At 43.3% G+C, this 18,118-nt stretch overlaps 3 protein-coding genes and 1 pseudogene across 3 annotated transcripts; 2 read left to right on the top strand and 2 right to left on the bottom strand.

Annotated features, from left to right (window-relative positions):
* On the bottom strand, positions 2,776–3,360 carry LOC104778271. Its single transcript, XM_019246092.1, has 2 exons — positions 3,162–3,360; positions 2,776–3,076 (listed from the first exon to the last, which is right to left on the bottom strand). Exons 1-2 carry the CDS (start codon positions 3,336–3,338, stop codon positions 3,020–3,022), a joined length of 234 nt encoding a protein of 77 aa, XP_019101637.1. The 5' UTR covers positions 3,339–3,360; the 3' UTR covers positions 2,776–3,019.
* Positions 3,726–5,004, top strand: LOC104778278. Its single transcript, XM_010502691.1, has 3 exons — positions 3,726–3,962; positions 4,157–4,266; positions 4,667–5,004. The coding sequence occupies exons 1-3, from the start codon at positions 3,808–3,810 to the stop codon at positions 4,684–4,686; spliced, it is 285 nt and encodes a 94-aa protein (XP_010500993.1). The 5' UTR covers positions 3,726–3,807; the 3' UTR covers positions 4,687–5,004.
* Positions 8,332–17,895, top strand: LOC104778218 (annotated as a pseudogene).
* Positions 9,628–10,578, bottom strand: LOC104778246. The gene has a single exon (XM_019244808.1). The coding sequence runs from the start codon at positions 10,576–10,578 to the stop codon at positions 9,628–9,630; it is 951 nt and encodes a 316-aa protein (XP_019100353.1).

Below are 18,118 nucleotides of genomic sequence, written 5' to 3'. Positions count from 1 at the left end.
ACTCGTGGTTGAACCTTTGATACACTTGTTATACACGTCTTCTTTTGACTCCACGTTAATTACTACTATAAATAGTAACACTGTAACAGTTTGATATATTGTAAAAAGGATTAAAGGTACACAGTCTACACAGAGTCGTTAGCTTCTTTGTCACGTTAAAATTACTGAAAAGGACAAGGTAAAAAACTTAATTATATAAGAAAGGGGACGAAAGAGATTAGAGAATGGGCGATCTTCCAAGGGACTTGGTAAAGGAGGAGATACTCCCTAGGGCTCCGTTTACATCTCTCAAAGCAATACGATCAACTTGCAAAGATTGGAACGGTTTATCGAGAAATCAGATTTATTGGTAAAAAAGAAAAAGCAGCAAGGAAGAATCAGTTGATGGGGTTCCTGATGATGGATTATAGCGTTTTTTCAATGAAATTTGATCTCCAAGGAATCCGAAACGGGGGCGATTCTGTTAGTCCATCTGTGAAGCAAGTAAGTGTACTCGATCAGATAGAGGTAACTGAAATCCTTCACTGTGACGACTTATTGTTGTGCGTCCTCAAGGACAGGTCGAGGCTCTTGGTATGGAATCCTTATTTAGGTCAAACCATGTGGATCCATCCCAGAAAAAATTTCGACGACTTGGACAGGTATGCTATCGGTTATTATGACAAGAACCGTAACCACAAAATCTTGAGAATTTTCGGTGCGCCTCTAACGGTTCTTGGTTACGAAATCTATGACTTTAGCTCTCATTCGTGGAGTGTTTTTGCTGTCACTCCCGACTGGGAGTGGGAGATACCCTTTAATCTATGCAGCGTTTCATTGAATGGACATGCTTATTTTTTGGCTGAACCCGTGGGTGAAAGCATGGTTACCAATATCTTAGTCTCTTTTGATTATACAACAGAGAGATTTGGACCGCGTCTGCTTCTGCCTTATCCTTGTCATTATCCCCCTGTGTCTCTATCTTGTGTTAGAGAAGAGCAGCTCGCTGTGTTATATCTTTACTGGGAGATTTGGATTACGAACAAGATTGATTCCTATGAGGTGTCGTGGAGATCATTTTTCACCTCACATATATGGTGGGAGTTTTCTCATTGACGAGGAGGAGAATGTTGCTGTGGTTTTTGATCTAGATCACGTATATAAAGGGGCACACCAAACAGCTCACATCCTTGGAAAAGATGGCTACTTCAAATCTGTGAATCTCCGAGAAACTCGGTGTTTCAATAATACTGGCCAACTTGGAGCTGTCGCACCTGTGTGCTCTTCTTATGTTCCAAGCTTAGTGCAACTCCAAATCAACCATCCAAATCAACCAGCCGGGCAAAGAGAAAAAAAATTCATCTTTAGTTACTTCCATGTATAATTTGTTTTTTTCATCATCATCTTCTTTTGAACAATTACTAGTTTGTGTTTTGCTACTTATCATCATCATCATCATCATCGTCTAATAAATAATTATTCTGAATCATTTTGTGTTTATATCAAAAAAAAAAAAACGTAGGCCTTTTTGGTGTGTCTCCATCTTAGCTAGACAACCGAAAAATTTACGTGATAAGGTTTGATATAAAGCTAGCCATTGGGCTAATCATATCTTATAGTATGTATTTTATATCACAAACTCAAATAATGATAATCACTAATCTTCCTTTGTTTCATTTAATTGGCATCATGTTCTTTTGAACAATTATTAACCTGTGTTTTGCTATTTGTCATCTAGTAAAGGAGTCGGGTTTTGTATGTTTCATCCTCTTTTCAATTGTTCATGTCACTTGTTATATATATATGGCAAGAAAAGAAGGAGAAGTTAACATAAACTGATCAGTGGAGTTTTTACGGACTAACGGATAACCATTACTTATGAAGTAATTTTGACAGGAAAAATTGCTCTAAACTTGAAAGAATGTGAACTCAGACGAGCTTTTCCTCTTTGAACAAATTAAAGAGCATCAAGTAGGAAAATATATAAGACGCAAGCAAAGTATCCAAGAAAATTACTTGAGCACTTGGCCAAAGAAGAAAGCAGTGAGTGAGTGTCATACAAAAAAAAAAAAAGCAACACATTATGTTTGTAGCACACAAACGAAACAAAAGCAAAGAGTGGACAAATGAAGACGTACGTTTGCTTAGAGAGAATTGTAGTGAGATGCTATATTCATTTTGTCATAATTAACATACATCGATCCAACATTTTGAGACCCATTAAACATATAGAAAGCAAAATATTCAAACAAATCAATCACAGAGAACAGGCATGCATCTTCAAACAAAGGTTAACAAGAAATTGCTAACTTAACAACATGACTGAGGCTTAGAACTAAAAACTTAGGTTTCTCAAGACAGATCTACGTTTTCATCCAAGAGCGTTCAGACTGCAGACATATCTTAGGAGAACATGGGAGCTTTGTTCTTCTTTACTCCTGGCCATGTATCTCTCTCTCTGTCTCTAATAATGGGCATAGTTTCATATAGAGACTGCCTTTTGTAACTCAGAATTTTAATTGCTTTTTTTTTTCCGTTATGTTGGGAAGAAACAAATGTAAATTTGAAAATGAGCTCACATGCTATACAAATTAATTACCTAGTGATACAGTAAACTCTTTGAGTTGCCATACACACCACTGCAGAAACGTTTGCTATTACTTGATTACTTGTTTACTTCAAACTTGCTTTTTATGTGCTGCCTTGGTAAAAACAACATTATGATATGGTCCTCCAGTCACAAAGAAGTAGATTGTTAAGGTTAACCAACCGAATCGGTTTCATCTGAAGACTAAATCTGATAAAATGGTTAATTACAAAGTGCCACACATACAGACATGTCCTTAAGGAACTAAAGTAATACATAAACTTAGAACCAAGGAACACCGTATCATTGATCAACCAGCAATCTTTAGTAAAATGTTAAAATTACATTAGTAAAATAGATAGACGTAAAATCCAATCTAACATAGCACATTTTCGTAAAAGAAATGTGAAACGGAGGCACAGCACAACCTTGTACATCAAAATCTTGGATATTTTACAGAGAGAGCTGTGTGAAGAGCAACTCTAACTCCCTCTCTTGAGATAACGTTCTCTGTCACACAACACAGAAACATAAATTAAGTCTAACGCCGAGTTTCAAAGGTTTGGTGGTAGTTATGTGAAGATGATAGACTTACTTGAACAGATAAAAGCTCGTTGATTTTGTTGAGAACCTTGAGACGATGAACTGCATAAACACTATTGGAAGGAAGCTTACTAACCCTTTTGATCTCTTCCTGAATCACGCTCGATTTCTCATCACAACCCATCTCATTCCATCTATCTCCCACACGATTACTACCTCTACTTCCCATCTCTGTAGCTCTTAATACTCTTTAGATCTTTCTTTGCTTTTCGAAACTGATTCCTCAACTTCAATAAAAGACACACATACAACCAAAAAAACACAGAGAATCAGTACTACAAAAATATAAGAACTTTGTGTTTGATCGAAACAGAACAGAACAGAACCAGAGAGAGAGAGGGGGAAGAAAGTTTGAGTTTTTACATCAAGGGTTACGAATTCAGAGCTCGAAACTTCCGATTTTGTCACAATTTCGAATCACTCAAAGCGAAATTGCGAAATAAGTAACCGAGAAAAGTGGTCTTCGAACCCTAAATTCGATTCCGATTCCGATTCCGGTCTCCTTTTATTATCAAAAAAATTCTTCTTTTATTTAATTTTATTTTACCCGACTCGTAAACCCGACCCGTAACCTTAAGCCCTAAAATCTCTCCTCCGATCACAAAATCTGATTTTGCTTCTTCCTCGTTTTACTGGCAATGGCGTGTTCAAGAGTGTTAGGAAGATTCTCGTCTCGGTTAAAGCATCTGTGCCAAAACCTCAGCAACAAGAATGCTAATGTTTCATCACTCCCCTCTCCCATCAAATCTGCTTCACCTTCCTCAGCTACTTGCCGTCTCAGTCGATCTTCAAGGTCTGTGTATCACTTCACTATCGATAGAGAAAGAAAGAAAAAGTCTTCCTTTTTTTGTTCACTATCAATGGGTTTTTCGGAATTTGAGGGATAAATTTGAAATCTGAATCAATAAAGTCAAAATCTTTCCAAGAAAAATTGCAATTTTGATGAACTTCTTTGATGGTTTTTTTTGTTTTGTTTTCTCTTTACAGATTACCAGTGGAGTTGAGTTCGATGATACCTCTACACAGTGCTATAGCATCGTCCAGGCTGGTCTCAAGTTTGTCCATTGAATCCAAAATCTGGGGTTTAGTTCCTCAAGGTCAGTTTTTTGTTTTGATTGATATTCATCTTTCTACTGGCCTAAGATTTAGAGCATTATAATTACCATGTGGGTTTAATTTTACATATGTGTATCATTCATTGCACAATACTTTCTGTTGTTTCTATGTGTTGCATCTCAATCTGATATACACTGTTTATATTGGATAACTGTTATGATGTGTTGTGATTGGAATTGAAACCAACGGTTAAGTCCTCAGATAAGGACTTTACTTGGAGAACTTAAGATCATCTTATAGCATTGTTATTTGTGAATCTGAGTGAAGTTGAACCCTTTCATGTGTGTGTATGGATCTGAGCCAATGAATCACACATTACTTCTAAGTTTCCTTTTGTTGTTGTTCAATACATTGAAATGAACCCTTTCTCTGAAATTGCAGGTCTTTCGATGCCTTTATGACAGTTTTCTTTCCTCAGCTTACAACAAGTTTCCAGGAGGATATAGAGGCATAAACGAAAGCTGGGGTTGTATTGTTCTTTTAAGCTTTTTCAGATCCATAAGTCCTGTATTTTGATTCGGTTAACTCGAACTCTCTGCTTAGATTCTTGCGGTTTTGAGTATTCAATGTAATGTTGCAGGCAAGATCTTTCATCTTTGGATTCTTCTTTTCCTATGCAATGTGTTTTGCTGCTGAACCACATGACTGATTAAGAGATCAATCAGCAGCCTTTAGGTCTTAATAAGTTATACTGAAATACAATGATTTGATTTGGTTAAGACTCATTTGTCCACTTGGTATCTTGAAAAAGATGGTTACAACTTGCAAGTTCCAATTGGATGCTTGCTATGACAACTCCAACTCATGAGTGTCGTGTAACCAAGAACCTTGACTAATGTGTAATTTCAGTTTCAAGTCATATACATGGTTTTTGTTTGTATTATTTTCTCCCCTACAATTAAGCTCTTTGACGTACGCAATCTCCGGATCCAACTATTACATTAACCATCTACTCCACGTTGCCTCCAATAATTGGACGTTGAAACTTGAAACAACGTAAACGTATCTGTGTGGTGATTGTATACTGTATATACATATGTACACATACAAAAACTTGTCTCCTCCTCTTTCCCTTCATCAATTTCCTTGCCATCTCATGATTTCCGGCGAAATGGAACCTCGAATCACTGACCTTCAGATTCACTCTCGAGTTCATGAGTTGCTCGATTTACCGGTTTGTATAAACCAGATCTCCTCTCCAATCTACCAGGTATGTATATCTTACAATAAGAACAGGGTGCTGATACAATAAGAACAGGATAAGTAACAGAGATCTTATTACAGTGTCCCAACGACCACACTGAAGATGAGAACACTAAGAAGAAACCGTACAATTGTCCACACTCTGTATCCAAGTGTAATGTCACAGGAGATATTCCATGGCTGCTTTTGCATCTAAGGAATGATCACAATGTTGAAATGCATGATGGGCGTAGTTTTAGTCACAGATATGTTCATCACAATCCTAAACATCTTCATCATGCTACTAGGATGTTAACCGTAAGTTATAGTTCTCTCTTTTGCTCTGCTTCTCTGCAACTTTGTAAATCTTTAACCCACACACAAAAAACGATGCAGCTTCTGGATTGCTTTGGTTGACAATTCTGCTTATACTTTGAAGCATTCCACCTGAGGGAAACACCAATGTACATAGCTGTTTGTACCGGGGATTACGCAGTTTAAACAAATAAAAATTTTGTGGGAAAAAGCAAATAAGTTCTTTTATTAATCGGGGAAAACGTGAGATCGTCACTTAAAACAAGTCGGATTAGAGCTTGTTAGTCCACAAACGAACTAGTAAGCTTAAAGTGACGAACTGAAAACAAGAACGAATTATACGAAAGATAATAGCAGTTTTCGATGCAAAGTATTGCTCTCTAGGTATTGTCCGCGGGTCACGATCATGATCCCAATAAATGTTTTCTCCTTTTATAGAGGACTGTCGACCTAGGGATGTCTAGGGTTTTCGTCGTGAATTCCCGAGATTGCCCTTTTGCGGGAATTAATGGACTTGCTCCCAATCTTGTCGGCCCGAGATTGTAATTCTTGAATTTTGTTGGGCCGAGTGGCATATTGGGCGTAGCCCATATCCAACAATAGTCTCCCCTTAGTCCGGAGAGTGGCAGTCCTTCACGAATCGGCGGACGATGAATTTCCCGAAAAAGAGTAGATCGCATATCGAGGCAACGGATTTTACAGTAAAATTTCCGTTTTATTTACTTATTTATGTCTCCCCATCTTCTCCTTTTTCTTCACTTCCTCATCTCCATAAAAAGGTAATTTTCTCTCTCTATCCTTTTATTTTTATGCTTTTACTTCTTTCACTCTCTATTTTTCTCTCCCCTTTGTTTGGTCATATATCCTTGAAGACCTAGTAGCCGCCGCCGAGCTTCTCATGGGGAGATCGCCGATGGTCGGCTCAATACCGCCAGGTTGCTCAGATTGGCAAGGGTCTGCCGTTGTTGGTGACAGTCTAGAGCTCGCTGTGAATCGTCCAGGTCGGCCTTGTGAGGTCGGCAGTCTCTCATCGAGGCGCGCGTCTGACGAGGACGATTCCGCCAAACGGAGCTCGGCGCCACTCCTTGATTCCGCCGATTGCGAGGTCGGCAACCGTGAGGTGAGGTCGGGCAATGTCGATATGGGTCCTCTCGATGGTGGAGATCTCCGAGGTCGGCTGGTTGAGGGTGAGCTCGGCGGATCGCATGAGTGGGTGATGGGATCCATCGGTCGCAAGTCTAGCGAGGTCGGCACGATTTTGATCTGTTCCAATGACGGAAAAGGAGATAGGCGGAAGGAGTTGGATTTTGAGATCGGGGGAAATCGAGATGGGCCGAGTAGAGGTGTCGAGCTCAGAGGGTCGAGCGGAGGTGACGAGCTCGGAGGGACGAGCTCGGAGGGACGAGTGGTCTTGATGAGCTCGGCGAGCTCAGAGGGACGAGTGGCCTTGACAAGCTCGGCAGCAAGCTTGGCGGGCTCGGAGGGACGAGTGGCCGTGACAAGCTCGGTAGAGAGCTTGGCGAGCAACTCGGCCAAGAATTTGCCGACTCCGACATTGTTGGTCGTGGGATTGAGAGTGCAGTTGGTCATCGTGAGGTCGGCGGAGCAGTTGAGACGGGAGATCGCTCTGCCGATCTGAGACATGTTTGCGAGATTGCAGACGAAGCCGAGGTCGGCATAGAGGGTTGCGGATGTCGTCTAGGAGGTCATGTTTGCCATGAGACTGATGCCAACTCTGATGATGGCGATGTTGATCTTATGATGGGAGGTCGCGAGGTTGGCACGTCTTGCGGAAAGGAAGGTCGTCCTTCGACGAGCTCCTGAGTTTCAACGCATGCGCGTGGTAAAACTCTTGCAGGAATCCGACGCGCTTTCTCCAAAGAGTATGAGGCTTATAAAGACGTTTTCGATGACGTTGGTGTCGACATTGGAGCAGAGTGCGGAGATCTTGACAGTTTGGCCAACGACTACAATTTTGCTGATATTCTCGAGTTCAGCGAAGATAGCAACAGTGGTTCTGGTGGGAGTCCCATGGACGTCGTCCTGGCCGAGGATACTGGTCCACGTTCGGCTGTTTTGGGTCTTAGCGCTGCGTCGATTGGTGTCAATCTTTCAGTCGGTCCGGCCGATCATGGTCCTTCGTTGTGCACATCAGATACTATTGCTGAGATGGCGCAGTGGTGTAGGATGCCAGAGGGATTGGTTTTCCGGGTTCCTGAGTTTCACGAACGTCCTTGGACGACTCCGACAGGTTTCATTGCGCTTTTTGAGCATTACTTTACTGAATGCGGTCTTTGGTTCCCTTTGCCGGAAGTTTTGATACGTTATTGTGCGAGGCGTAGGATTGCCATTTTTCAGCTGTCTGTGGGAGGTATCCGTAATGCGGTTGGTTTGGCGATACTTGGTACCAATTGTGGTGTAGAGGTTGACGTGCATTTTCTGGAGGAAGCCACCAAGTTCACAAAAGTTAGAGGTAGTCCGGGATACTTCTACACCAGTGCTAAATCGGGTCATCAGATAATCGTCGGGGCTGAGAAAAAGATTCTTCGTTGGCAACGTTATTTTTTTTTTGTCAAGCGTGACGAGATTTCGTTTGATGACCTCGATGTGTTTTGCTCTACTGAGTGGAATATGTTTCCCGGTAGCTTCATAGTTTCTCACTCATACTTGTTTGATTGCTACTTGACTGGTTTCTGACCCTTTCTTTATTTTTGTCGGTGTTTACAGAGCCTGTCGTCCACTTGCGCGCTCATCCTCCAGGATTTTTCGATAATCTCAGACATATCCGAACACTAGGGGTACGTTTAATTTTTTTTTTTTTTTTTTGGTACTGCGGTTGTTCTAATGGTAATAACGTTTAAGGTTGCTGGAATTCCATGAGCGAGGAATTGGTGTGCCGTCCATGGCGAGCAGCTGGTAGACGCCGGGAGTGACGATCTTGGAAATCAGGTAAGGGCCTTTCCAATGAGAACCCATTTTTCCTGCGTTGAGCTCGGCAGTGTTCTCGAAGACTTTTCGGAGGACGACAGCACATTCGTCAAAGTGGCGTGGCTTCACCTTCTTGTTGTAATATTTAGCGGCTTGCTGTTGATAGTTCTGAATTCGAAGAAGTGCCTTGTCGCGTTCTTCTTCGAGAGTGTCGAGGGTATCGAGCATCATCTTAGTATTGAGAGTAGGATCGTGAACGAGCATTGAGCGTCGCAATGTAGGTACGCCAATGTAGCTTCCATTCCATGCTCAAGGGAGAACGGCGTCCTTCCTGTTGATCGGCGCGGGGAAGTTCGGTGTGACCATAGAACGCCATCGAGCTCGTCGGCCCAGAGACCTTTCTTATCTTCGAGTTGTTTCTTTAGTCCGTCAATGATGATCTTATTGGTCGCCTCGGCTTGTCCGTTGCCTTGTGGATAGCGGGGGGTCGACTTGCTTAAACGGATTCTCCACTTCGCGCAGAAACCTTCGAATTGGAGCGAAGTGAACTGCGCGCCGTTGTCGGTGACGATCTCATACGGAATTCCATGCCTGCAAATGATGTTTTTTCACACAAATTTTTGGACTTCGTTTGTTCCGATTTTTGCGTAGGCTTCGGCTTCAACCCATTTGGTGAAATAATCCGTCATAATGAGAATGTATTTCTTCTGACGGGACGCAGGGAGAGGTCCAACGATATCCATTGCCCATCTCATAAAGGGATATGGTGGAGAGGTCGTTCTCAACAGTTCGGTTGGCGCATGGATGATTGGAGCGTGGCGCTGGCATTTCTCGCATCTAGCGACGAATTTATCGCAGTCGTCNCCGTTGTCGGTGACGATCTCATACGGAATTCCGTGCCTGCAAATGATGTTTTTTCACACAAATTTTTGGACTTCGTTTGTTCCGATTTTTGCGTAGGCTTCGGCTTCAACCCATTTGGTGAAATAATCCGTCATAATGAGAATGTATTTCTTCTGACGGGACGCAGGGAGAGGTCCAACGAAATCCATTGCCCATCTCATAAAGGGATATGGTGGAGAGGTCGTTCTCAACAGTTCGGTTGGCGCATGGATGATTGGAGCGTGGCGCTGGCATTTCTCGCATCTAGCGACGAATTTATCGCAGTCGTCATTCATGGTTGGCCAATAATGACCATTATTGCGTATGCGTTGTGCGAGAGCGCGACCTCCGGAGTGATTACCGCCGGAACCTTCGTGAACCTCTCTCATTACATCATTGATTTCTTCGGAACCGACGCAAGTCAAAAGTGTACCAGATGCTGTCCAACGGAAGACGTTGCCATCGAGAAGTGTGTAATGCGCGCAGCGAGTCGGAAGGCGCCGGGCCTCCCACTTGTCCGAGGGGACGATACCGTCTGCGATAAAACAACAAATTTCTTCTTGCCAATCGTGTGGTCGCTCGTGAAGTTCGGGATTGGGATGAGCGTGCGATGATGACGCTTGTTCTTGAGATGGTGACGATGAAACTCGTTCGTGAGATTGTGACGATTGTTCCTGAGACGACGAAATTTGTCCTTCTTTGATAGTCGCGGATCCTTGCTCGGCCAAGAACTCAACAGGTGGTACATTGGCCGATGGTTCAACGACGAATAACGTGAGTATGGGGGTGCTGTCCTCTGTTCTTTGTTTGATCGCTGAAAGTCTAATGTTCGATAATCTGTTTTTTCTTTTTCTTATCTTGGATACTGGGCTCGGCATGTGCGAGAAGATTGATGCTTGGTCGATCGATGCTCTCGACAGGGATGACTCGGCGGAGGTCGGGATCGGAGGTGGATGCGAGGACGGCCAGAGCGTCGTCCGGTGCATTGTCACTTCGGGGAATTTTGTTTAGCTCGAATGTCTCGAAATTGTTGGACATGTCTTGGACGACTCTGAGGTAGGCATCCATGCGGTCGTTCTTTGCCTCGTAATCGCCGAGCCGGAGACAGCGATGTACAGATATAGAGTTTCGCTCTCATCGGGCTTTGCTAGGACAGGGGGAGTAGCTAGGTAGTGCTTGAGTTCTTGGAAAGCAGACTCGCACTTATCATCCCATTCGAACTTCTTGTTGCTACGAAGCAACTGGTAGAAAGGTAGACACTTATCGGTAGAGCGTGAAATAAATCTGTTCAGGGCAGCGATCCGCCCGGTGAGGCGCTGAACTTCTCGGGTGTTGCGTGGAGATGGGAGGTTGGTAAGCGCCGAAATTTGTTTCGGGTTAGCTTCGATACCTCTCTTCGTGACGAGGTATCCTAAGAATTCTCCAGAAGTCACGCCGAACGAGCACTTGGCTGGGTTCAGCTTCATATTGTATCGGTTTAGCACTTCAAAACACTGAGCGAGATGCAAGACGTGATCAACGGCCTGGGCTGACTTGACCAGCATATCATCGATGTAAACTTCCATGGTTCGTCCGAGCTGATATGTTGCACCAGCGTTCTTCAGGCCAAATGGCATAACCTTGTAACAGTAAGTTCCCTGATCGGTGATGAAGGCCATTTTCTCCTGATCGTTTTTGTGCATCATAATCTGGTTGTATCCTGAGTACGCATCCATGAACGACAAAAGTTCGTTCCCCGCGGTTGCCTCGACTAGTTGGTCGATTCGCGGTTGGGGGAAGCTATCCTTTGGACACGCCTTGTTGAGATCGGTAAAATCGACGCACACCCGCCACTTGCCGTTCTTTTTCTTTACCACTACTGGATTGCTCAGCCAGTCGGGATACTTAATCTCACGGATGGATCCAGCCTCGAGTAATTTCTTGACTTCCTCGTTAACGGCGGCGGTACGCTCTAGCCCAAGCTTTTGTCGCCTTTGTTTGATCGGTTTGAACGTCAATGTCGGTCATACTGCTCATGCTCCATGCAAAGGTCGTTGCGTTCTGGCACAGGAACTTTACGAGCTCGTCCTTGATTGGCTGTGGTAGGTCGGCCCCGATTCCCACGCATCGAGTTGCGTTGGAAGAGTCAATGTTTACTTGGATGATTGATTTGTAGTTAGGGCGAACACGACTATCTGGGCGCTCGGCTGAGTCCGAAACGGTGAATGTCTGGGCGTGGCGTTGTTGTCGCTCAATGATGAAACAGGTTCTTGCTACTAGCGGGTCCCCTTGTAGTGTATATATTCCTCTAGGAGTTGGGAACTTTACGCACTGGTGGTAAATTGACACTACGGCCTTCATCTTATGTAGCCAAGGAGTGCCGAGGATGAGGTTGTATACGATCGGCTTGTCGATGATAGCAAAGTTGATGCAATGCATCGTCCCGCCCACATAAACTGGTAGCATGATCGTGCCTTCCGTGATCACTGTGTCACCGTCGAATCCGGTGAGAGGTTAAATATCATGCTCGGTGGTCCGCAGGTCGATTTTCATTTGAATGAGCACGTCTTTGAAAATGACGTTTACGGAACTACCTGTGTCGATGAAGATTTTGGTAACCATGCTTTCGCCGATCTCCATCTCGACCACCAGTGGGTCGTTATGAGGTCCAGTTAGACCCGATGCGTCGGCCTCTGTGAACACGATTGGATCGGAGTTCGTAGTAGGTGGCTTGCTTTGAGCTAACCATCCTCGTTTGACCTCTAGTCCCCGTCGAGAAGCTTTGATAGAACGGACCGAGTCGCGGTAAATCGCCAGACTACCCATGATCATGTTTATCCTTCGGCGTGGAGCCGGAGCGTTCGCATCCTCAGTTCGCTCGGGATTCCTTTTATGGGTTTATGGTGGGGGCGGAGGTAGGGTTTCGGGTCTCGGTTGTGGCGCGGGGGCGGTGTTATATTGCTTGCTTGGGTTTTCGTTCTCAAGATTGAAAAAATGGTTATCCCTGTGAACGACTATTTGTCGTCGCTCGAGATCGACGTCAATTTGGCCCTCTTTAAATTTGTCGAGCAATATTTGTTGGAGGGTGCGGCATTCTTCTGTTGAGTGTCCTGCTCGCTTGTGGTATTCGCAATATTTGTTGCCACCCTTTCCTGATGGGTCTCGGACCCACTTGTTATTCCAGGGTCTTAATGAAGATGACTTGGGATCTTGATTGCTAACTGCAAATGTTTGGACTTTCTTTCCTTTGTCCAACTTATCGGCGTATTCTTTATCAAAGTGTTGACGAGGCTCGTGATGCTTGTCTTGTGCCTTCTCTTTTCCTTTGGATGATTTGGGGGCCGGGGGTTCTGGACGGTTTGTCCTCGATGCCTTCACTTCGTCTAAATCTATGTATCTGTTAGCACGGTGAGTGCGTCATCTAGAGTCAGATGCTCGTGTATTATTATGTCCTCCCTAAATCGGGAGCCGTGAGCGAGAGCATTTCGGAGAGCTGATATTGCTGTGTCGTCGGCAATCGAGAGCTTCGAGACGATTCTTTTAAACCTCTCCATGAAGTCTCGGAGAGATTCGTCGTTTCGCTGGAACATGTTCCAGAGATCGGCGTTCGACGCACCTCGAATCATGAATGTAGAGTGATGTTGGAGAAAAGCGGTGGTAAGCTCGTGATAGCTCCCTATCGAGTTCGGCGAGAGCCGGGAGAACCACCCTAGAGCCTCGTGGGCTAAATTCTCAACGAATAGCTGGCAGCAGCCAGCTTCGTACTCTTCGTCACTGAAATGAGCTCGGCTGATTGCAAAGCTCATTGACGTCAAAAATGGTTTCGGGAGATTCGTGCCATAAACGGTGAGCGCTGGACTTCTTCGAGCACTCGATCGAGGTTGGGAGCAGAGCTCGTGGCTCGATGGACTCTGGAAGAGAGTTCGTGGACCATCGCTTCTAGGCGTCGTATGGTTTCATCCTTGAGAACCGCCTCGGGCTGTTGGATCGGCAGTGTCAGGGTCGGCGGGCTACCGCTCCTTTGGTCTTGGCCGTCTCGCAGCTCCTCATTTGGTTCCTCTCTACTGCGTCGATCAACGGATCCTACGATAATGGATGTCGGGCGGCGTCTGTGGCCGTCGTATCGTCCTGCACAGAAGGTTGCGCTGGGGGAGGATTCTCGTTCTCGCCGGCAGGACTGCTGTCGTTTCGGCGCTCGCCCCTCCTTCGTTGGAGCTTGCTGATTTGGTTCTGCGAGGCCTCTTGTGCGGCTGCGATGGCCTCGAGCCGTTCGTTCGTTCGTGTTTCCTGGCCATCAAGACGACCGAGAATGACCTGCATCATATCGTCGAGTCTGTTTCTTTGTACAGGTAAGGGGAGAGTGGCGCTGGGGAGAGTGGTAGCGTTGGTGAGAGCGGCGGTGAGGAGAGCAGCGACATTTGTAACCAGCTGGTCTGCGGCAGGTCCGGCTTCGGCGTGTGCAGCTACGGGAGGCTCGGAGGACGCGTCAGGCGCCGGCAGAGAGACTGTGCTCGGCAGTGGGCCTTCGACTGGGTTCGGCAAGGAGCCTTCGGTTGGGCTTGGCAGGGAGCTCGGCAGGGAGCTCGGCGGGAGGACAGTTCGTGTTCTTGTTCGCCCCCATCGCTGCCCCGTTGGCTGCTCCGTTGCTTCGGTGAAGTTTTCGCTGGGGTTCGTCATGACTTTTGAGACTTCGAAGAAGTGAGGATCGTCGGTTTTGATTCGTCAAAAGAAACGCTTTACTCTTGCCCCACGGTGGGCGCCAATTGTTTGTACCGGGGATTACGCAGTTTAAACAAATAAAGATTTTGTGGGAAAAAGCAAGCAAGTTCTTTTATTAATCGGGGAAAACGTGAGATCGTCACTTAAAACAAGTCGGATTAGAGCTTGTTAGTCCACAAACGAACTAGTAAGCTTAAATTGACGAACTGAAAACAAGAACGAATTATACGAAAGATAATAGCAGTTTTCAATGCAAAGTATTGCTCTCTAGGTATTGTCCGCGGGTCAGGATCATGATCCCAATAAATGCTTTCTCCTTTTATAGGGGATTGTCGACCTAGGGATGTCTAGGGTTTTCGTCGTGAATTCCCGAGATTGCCCTTTTGCGGGAATTAATGGACTTGCTCCCAATCTTGTCGGGCCGAGATTGTAATTAATGAATTTTGTTGGGCCGAGTGGCATATTGGGCGTAGCCAATATCCAACAATAGCCTTCGTGCAGTTTATGGGAGATGAAGAAGAAGCAATGAGCTTCAGCTACAGTTTGGAGGTTGGAGGTAATGGCAGAAAGCTGACATGGCAAGGCGTGCCGAGAAGCATTCGTGACAGTCACAAGACGGTTCGTGATAGTCAAGATGGCTTAATCATCACTCGCAAATTAGCTTTGTTCTTTTCTACAGGCAACAACAGCAACAAAGAACTGAAGTTGAAGGTTTCAGGTCGTGTATGGAGAGAACACAGTGACCAATACTACATCCTGTTTTTGTTTTGAATTGGACAACTGAAATTTATATATAACAAATAATTGTCCGGTTATATCGGTTAGATTTTTCAAAAACCGGAAAACCAAACCGAATAGTTATATTTTAGAGTTATTTGGGGAAATGATACGTTTTTGAAACAAAATTGGCAAATCAATACATTCACTATTTACAATTAGAAAAAACAATTTTGACCACTATTCATGTAATTATATTGTCTTTTTTGCCATCCAAGACCTTACTTAATTACATCTTATGCCATTACTCTTCTTTTCTCCTATTTTCTTGATTTTTCAAATAATTGTTAATATATTTCTTTTTTTTAGAAAACTTCTTAGATACATAAATATATATATATATATATATATTTTTCTTTACAATTTAATATGAATTTTGTTTAATAATTTTTTTTAATATATTATATTATCCGTACACTGTTTTAAGTGTACAAGTGTCTATACATCTTATTAAGTGTACATATGTCTGTACACATAATTAAAAATACAAATTAAACAAATTACATCAGTACAATAGATAATGTGTACAGACATCTGTACACTCAATAAAGTGTACAGACATCTGTACACTCAATAAAGTGTACGGATACAAAATTTGTAAAAAAATATTTAACATTATCAAATAAAACCATCAAATTGTAAAGAAAAAAACATAGATTTTTATATATCTGAAAAAATTTCGAATACCAATTTTAATTATCTAGTATTTTTGGTTTTAGATTATATAAAATATAATAAAGAAGTAAAAAAAAAACTTTTATATCCACATAACCACTCTCTTCCTTCCCTCTCTCTTGTCTTTCTTCCCTAGAACTCTCAATGCCCTTCTCGTAATATTCTATTAATCACTATGTCACACACACTGCTATCTCTTGCTACCTCTATCTCATACCTCCCTCTTTTCCCAATTATAAATAGTGATTGTATCATTCTCCTAATTATGTTTCTAAAATGTATTAAAATGCTAACAAACCCTATATTTTAGGGTTATCCGGATACAAATTGAAGTTGCAGCCCATGAATTGTGTGCATCTCAAGGCAGGTTACATCGATCCTCATCAATGTCCAATCTCCCAAAAGATTTGTCGGATCTTCCAAGGGATTTGGCGGAGGAGGTGCTCTCTAAGGTTCCGGTGACATCTATGAGAAGAGTCCGGTCTACTTGCAAAAAGTGGAACACATTGTCCAGAAGTAGGAGCTTTAAAAAGAAACACCTCGGTGTTCAAGCCAAACTAGCTACAAAGAAAAGAGAGTTTATGATGGCCATGATGATAGATTATAAGGTTTATTTGGTGAACGTAAATCTTCACAACAATAACGAGCAGGGTGAACTATTATGCATGAAACGTCAAGGTACACTTACTTCTCCCGCAGGTTCTGATCAAATCTGTGTACGTCATGTCTCTCACTGCGACGGTTTATTGTTATGCGTCCTGAAATACGACCCTAGGGTCTTGGTTTTTAACCCCTATTGTGGGAAACCCCGGTGGATCCTTGCCGCAGATAATTCTTACAGAAACTTATATTCGTATGCTCTCGGATACAACTAGCATTACCAAATCCTACAAAATCTTGAGTGTTGTTATGTTTAATTATGTCACACTCGCATTAGCTGAGTTCAGAATCTACGACTTTAACTCTTTTGATTCTTCATGGAGGGTTCTTGATTTCACTTGAGACTGGGACATATTTTATTCTAACCGTGGTGTCTCTCTCAAGGGGAATACATATTGGTTTGCTCAACCCAGGAATCCAGAAACCCCTAGCCAAGGAGGAGACCCTTGTTTCTTACTCTGTTTTGATTTCACAAGAGAGGCATTTGGCCCGCGTTTGCCTCTGCCCTTTGAGTGGTGGTATGAAGATAATCCCAATCTATCTGATATGTTTTGCTTATAGAAATGATATGATAGATTATAGAACTGGAATTACAAAAGGAACTGAGGATTTTATTAATGGAGCTCCTCCCACTCCCCCTACAAGACCTCACCAAATACTCGATAAAGCTCTCTAACCCTCTCCACATTATATATATATAGATAGACAAAAGAAATAAGCTAAACCAGCCCCGGTTTACTCTCACACTAAACCTTTCTTAAGTTGATACTTAAGAAAATATGATTAAGTCATTGAACTGCTTCTATCACTATCCATTGTTAGAAATGAGCAGCTTGCCGTGTTATGTCAGCGTGTGGATACAAATCCAATGGAGATCTGGGTTACAACTAAGATTGAGCCCAACACGGTGTCGTGGGGAAGCAAGTTCTTCTTATCAGCGGATATGAGAGCACTCATCGGCCATGAGTTTATGTTTTCGTATACTGGTGGTAGTTTCTTCATTGATGAGGAGAAGAAAGTCGCTGTGGTTTTCGATACAAGCAAAGACAGGATGAGGACGAGCAATGCAGCTTACATTATTGGAGAGAATGGATCCTCCTTGAAAGCAGTGGAATTGGATCTTGGAGAATCTCCAAACAGTTATCTTGAACTACTTGCGTGCCCTTATGTTCCAAGTTCTGTGCTACCTTAAATAGTTCATTATTTCACTATACCTATTCATAATTCACTTCTGTCTCTCATCCTTCTTTTTGTTTGCCATATTTGGCTTCGTTTTGCTTCCTTGGGTTGCTTAAGTCCCTTCTTCTGTTGTAGTAGACTCATATTGCAATAAATTCGGTATCTTTTCTTTCATTTGTAATGTTTCTGTTCTTGCAAATTGGCAGCTCTGCTGTTGTGATTTATGTTAGAACAGAGTAGGCTGCGTTTAGCTTTAAAATTTGCAAGTAGGTGTCCTTAGATTTGAGTTTCCCATTTTGACTTTTGCCTTGTCAGCTTTACAGAGTACGAGTGGCTGGGCTGATACGTAGAAGATTGATTGATTTCTTGGAGTTAAGTTTTGTCCTTTGGTACTCCATGTTCTTGATGCCCCGTTGCTCAATGGTTTCTGTATGGGGGATCGTACTAAATGCTTCTTCCAACAACCATCACTTGCTCGAGTTAAGTATTCAGCTTCGGTCTCTCTGTGATGATACATACATTTTAAATTCACTGCTT

This window comes from Camelina sativa, chromosome 1 (genome assembly GCF_000633955.1).
Source record: "Camelina sativa cultivar DH55 chromosome 1, Cs, whole genome shotgun sequence".
Taxonomy (NCBI): Eukaryota; Viridiplantae; Streptophyta; class Magnoliopsida; order Brassicales; family Brassicaceae; genus Camelina; species Camelina sativa.
This window is presented reverse-complemented; position numbering and strand designations above follow the sequence as displayed.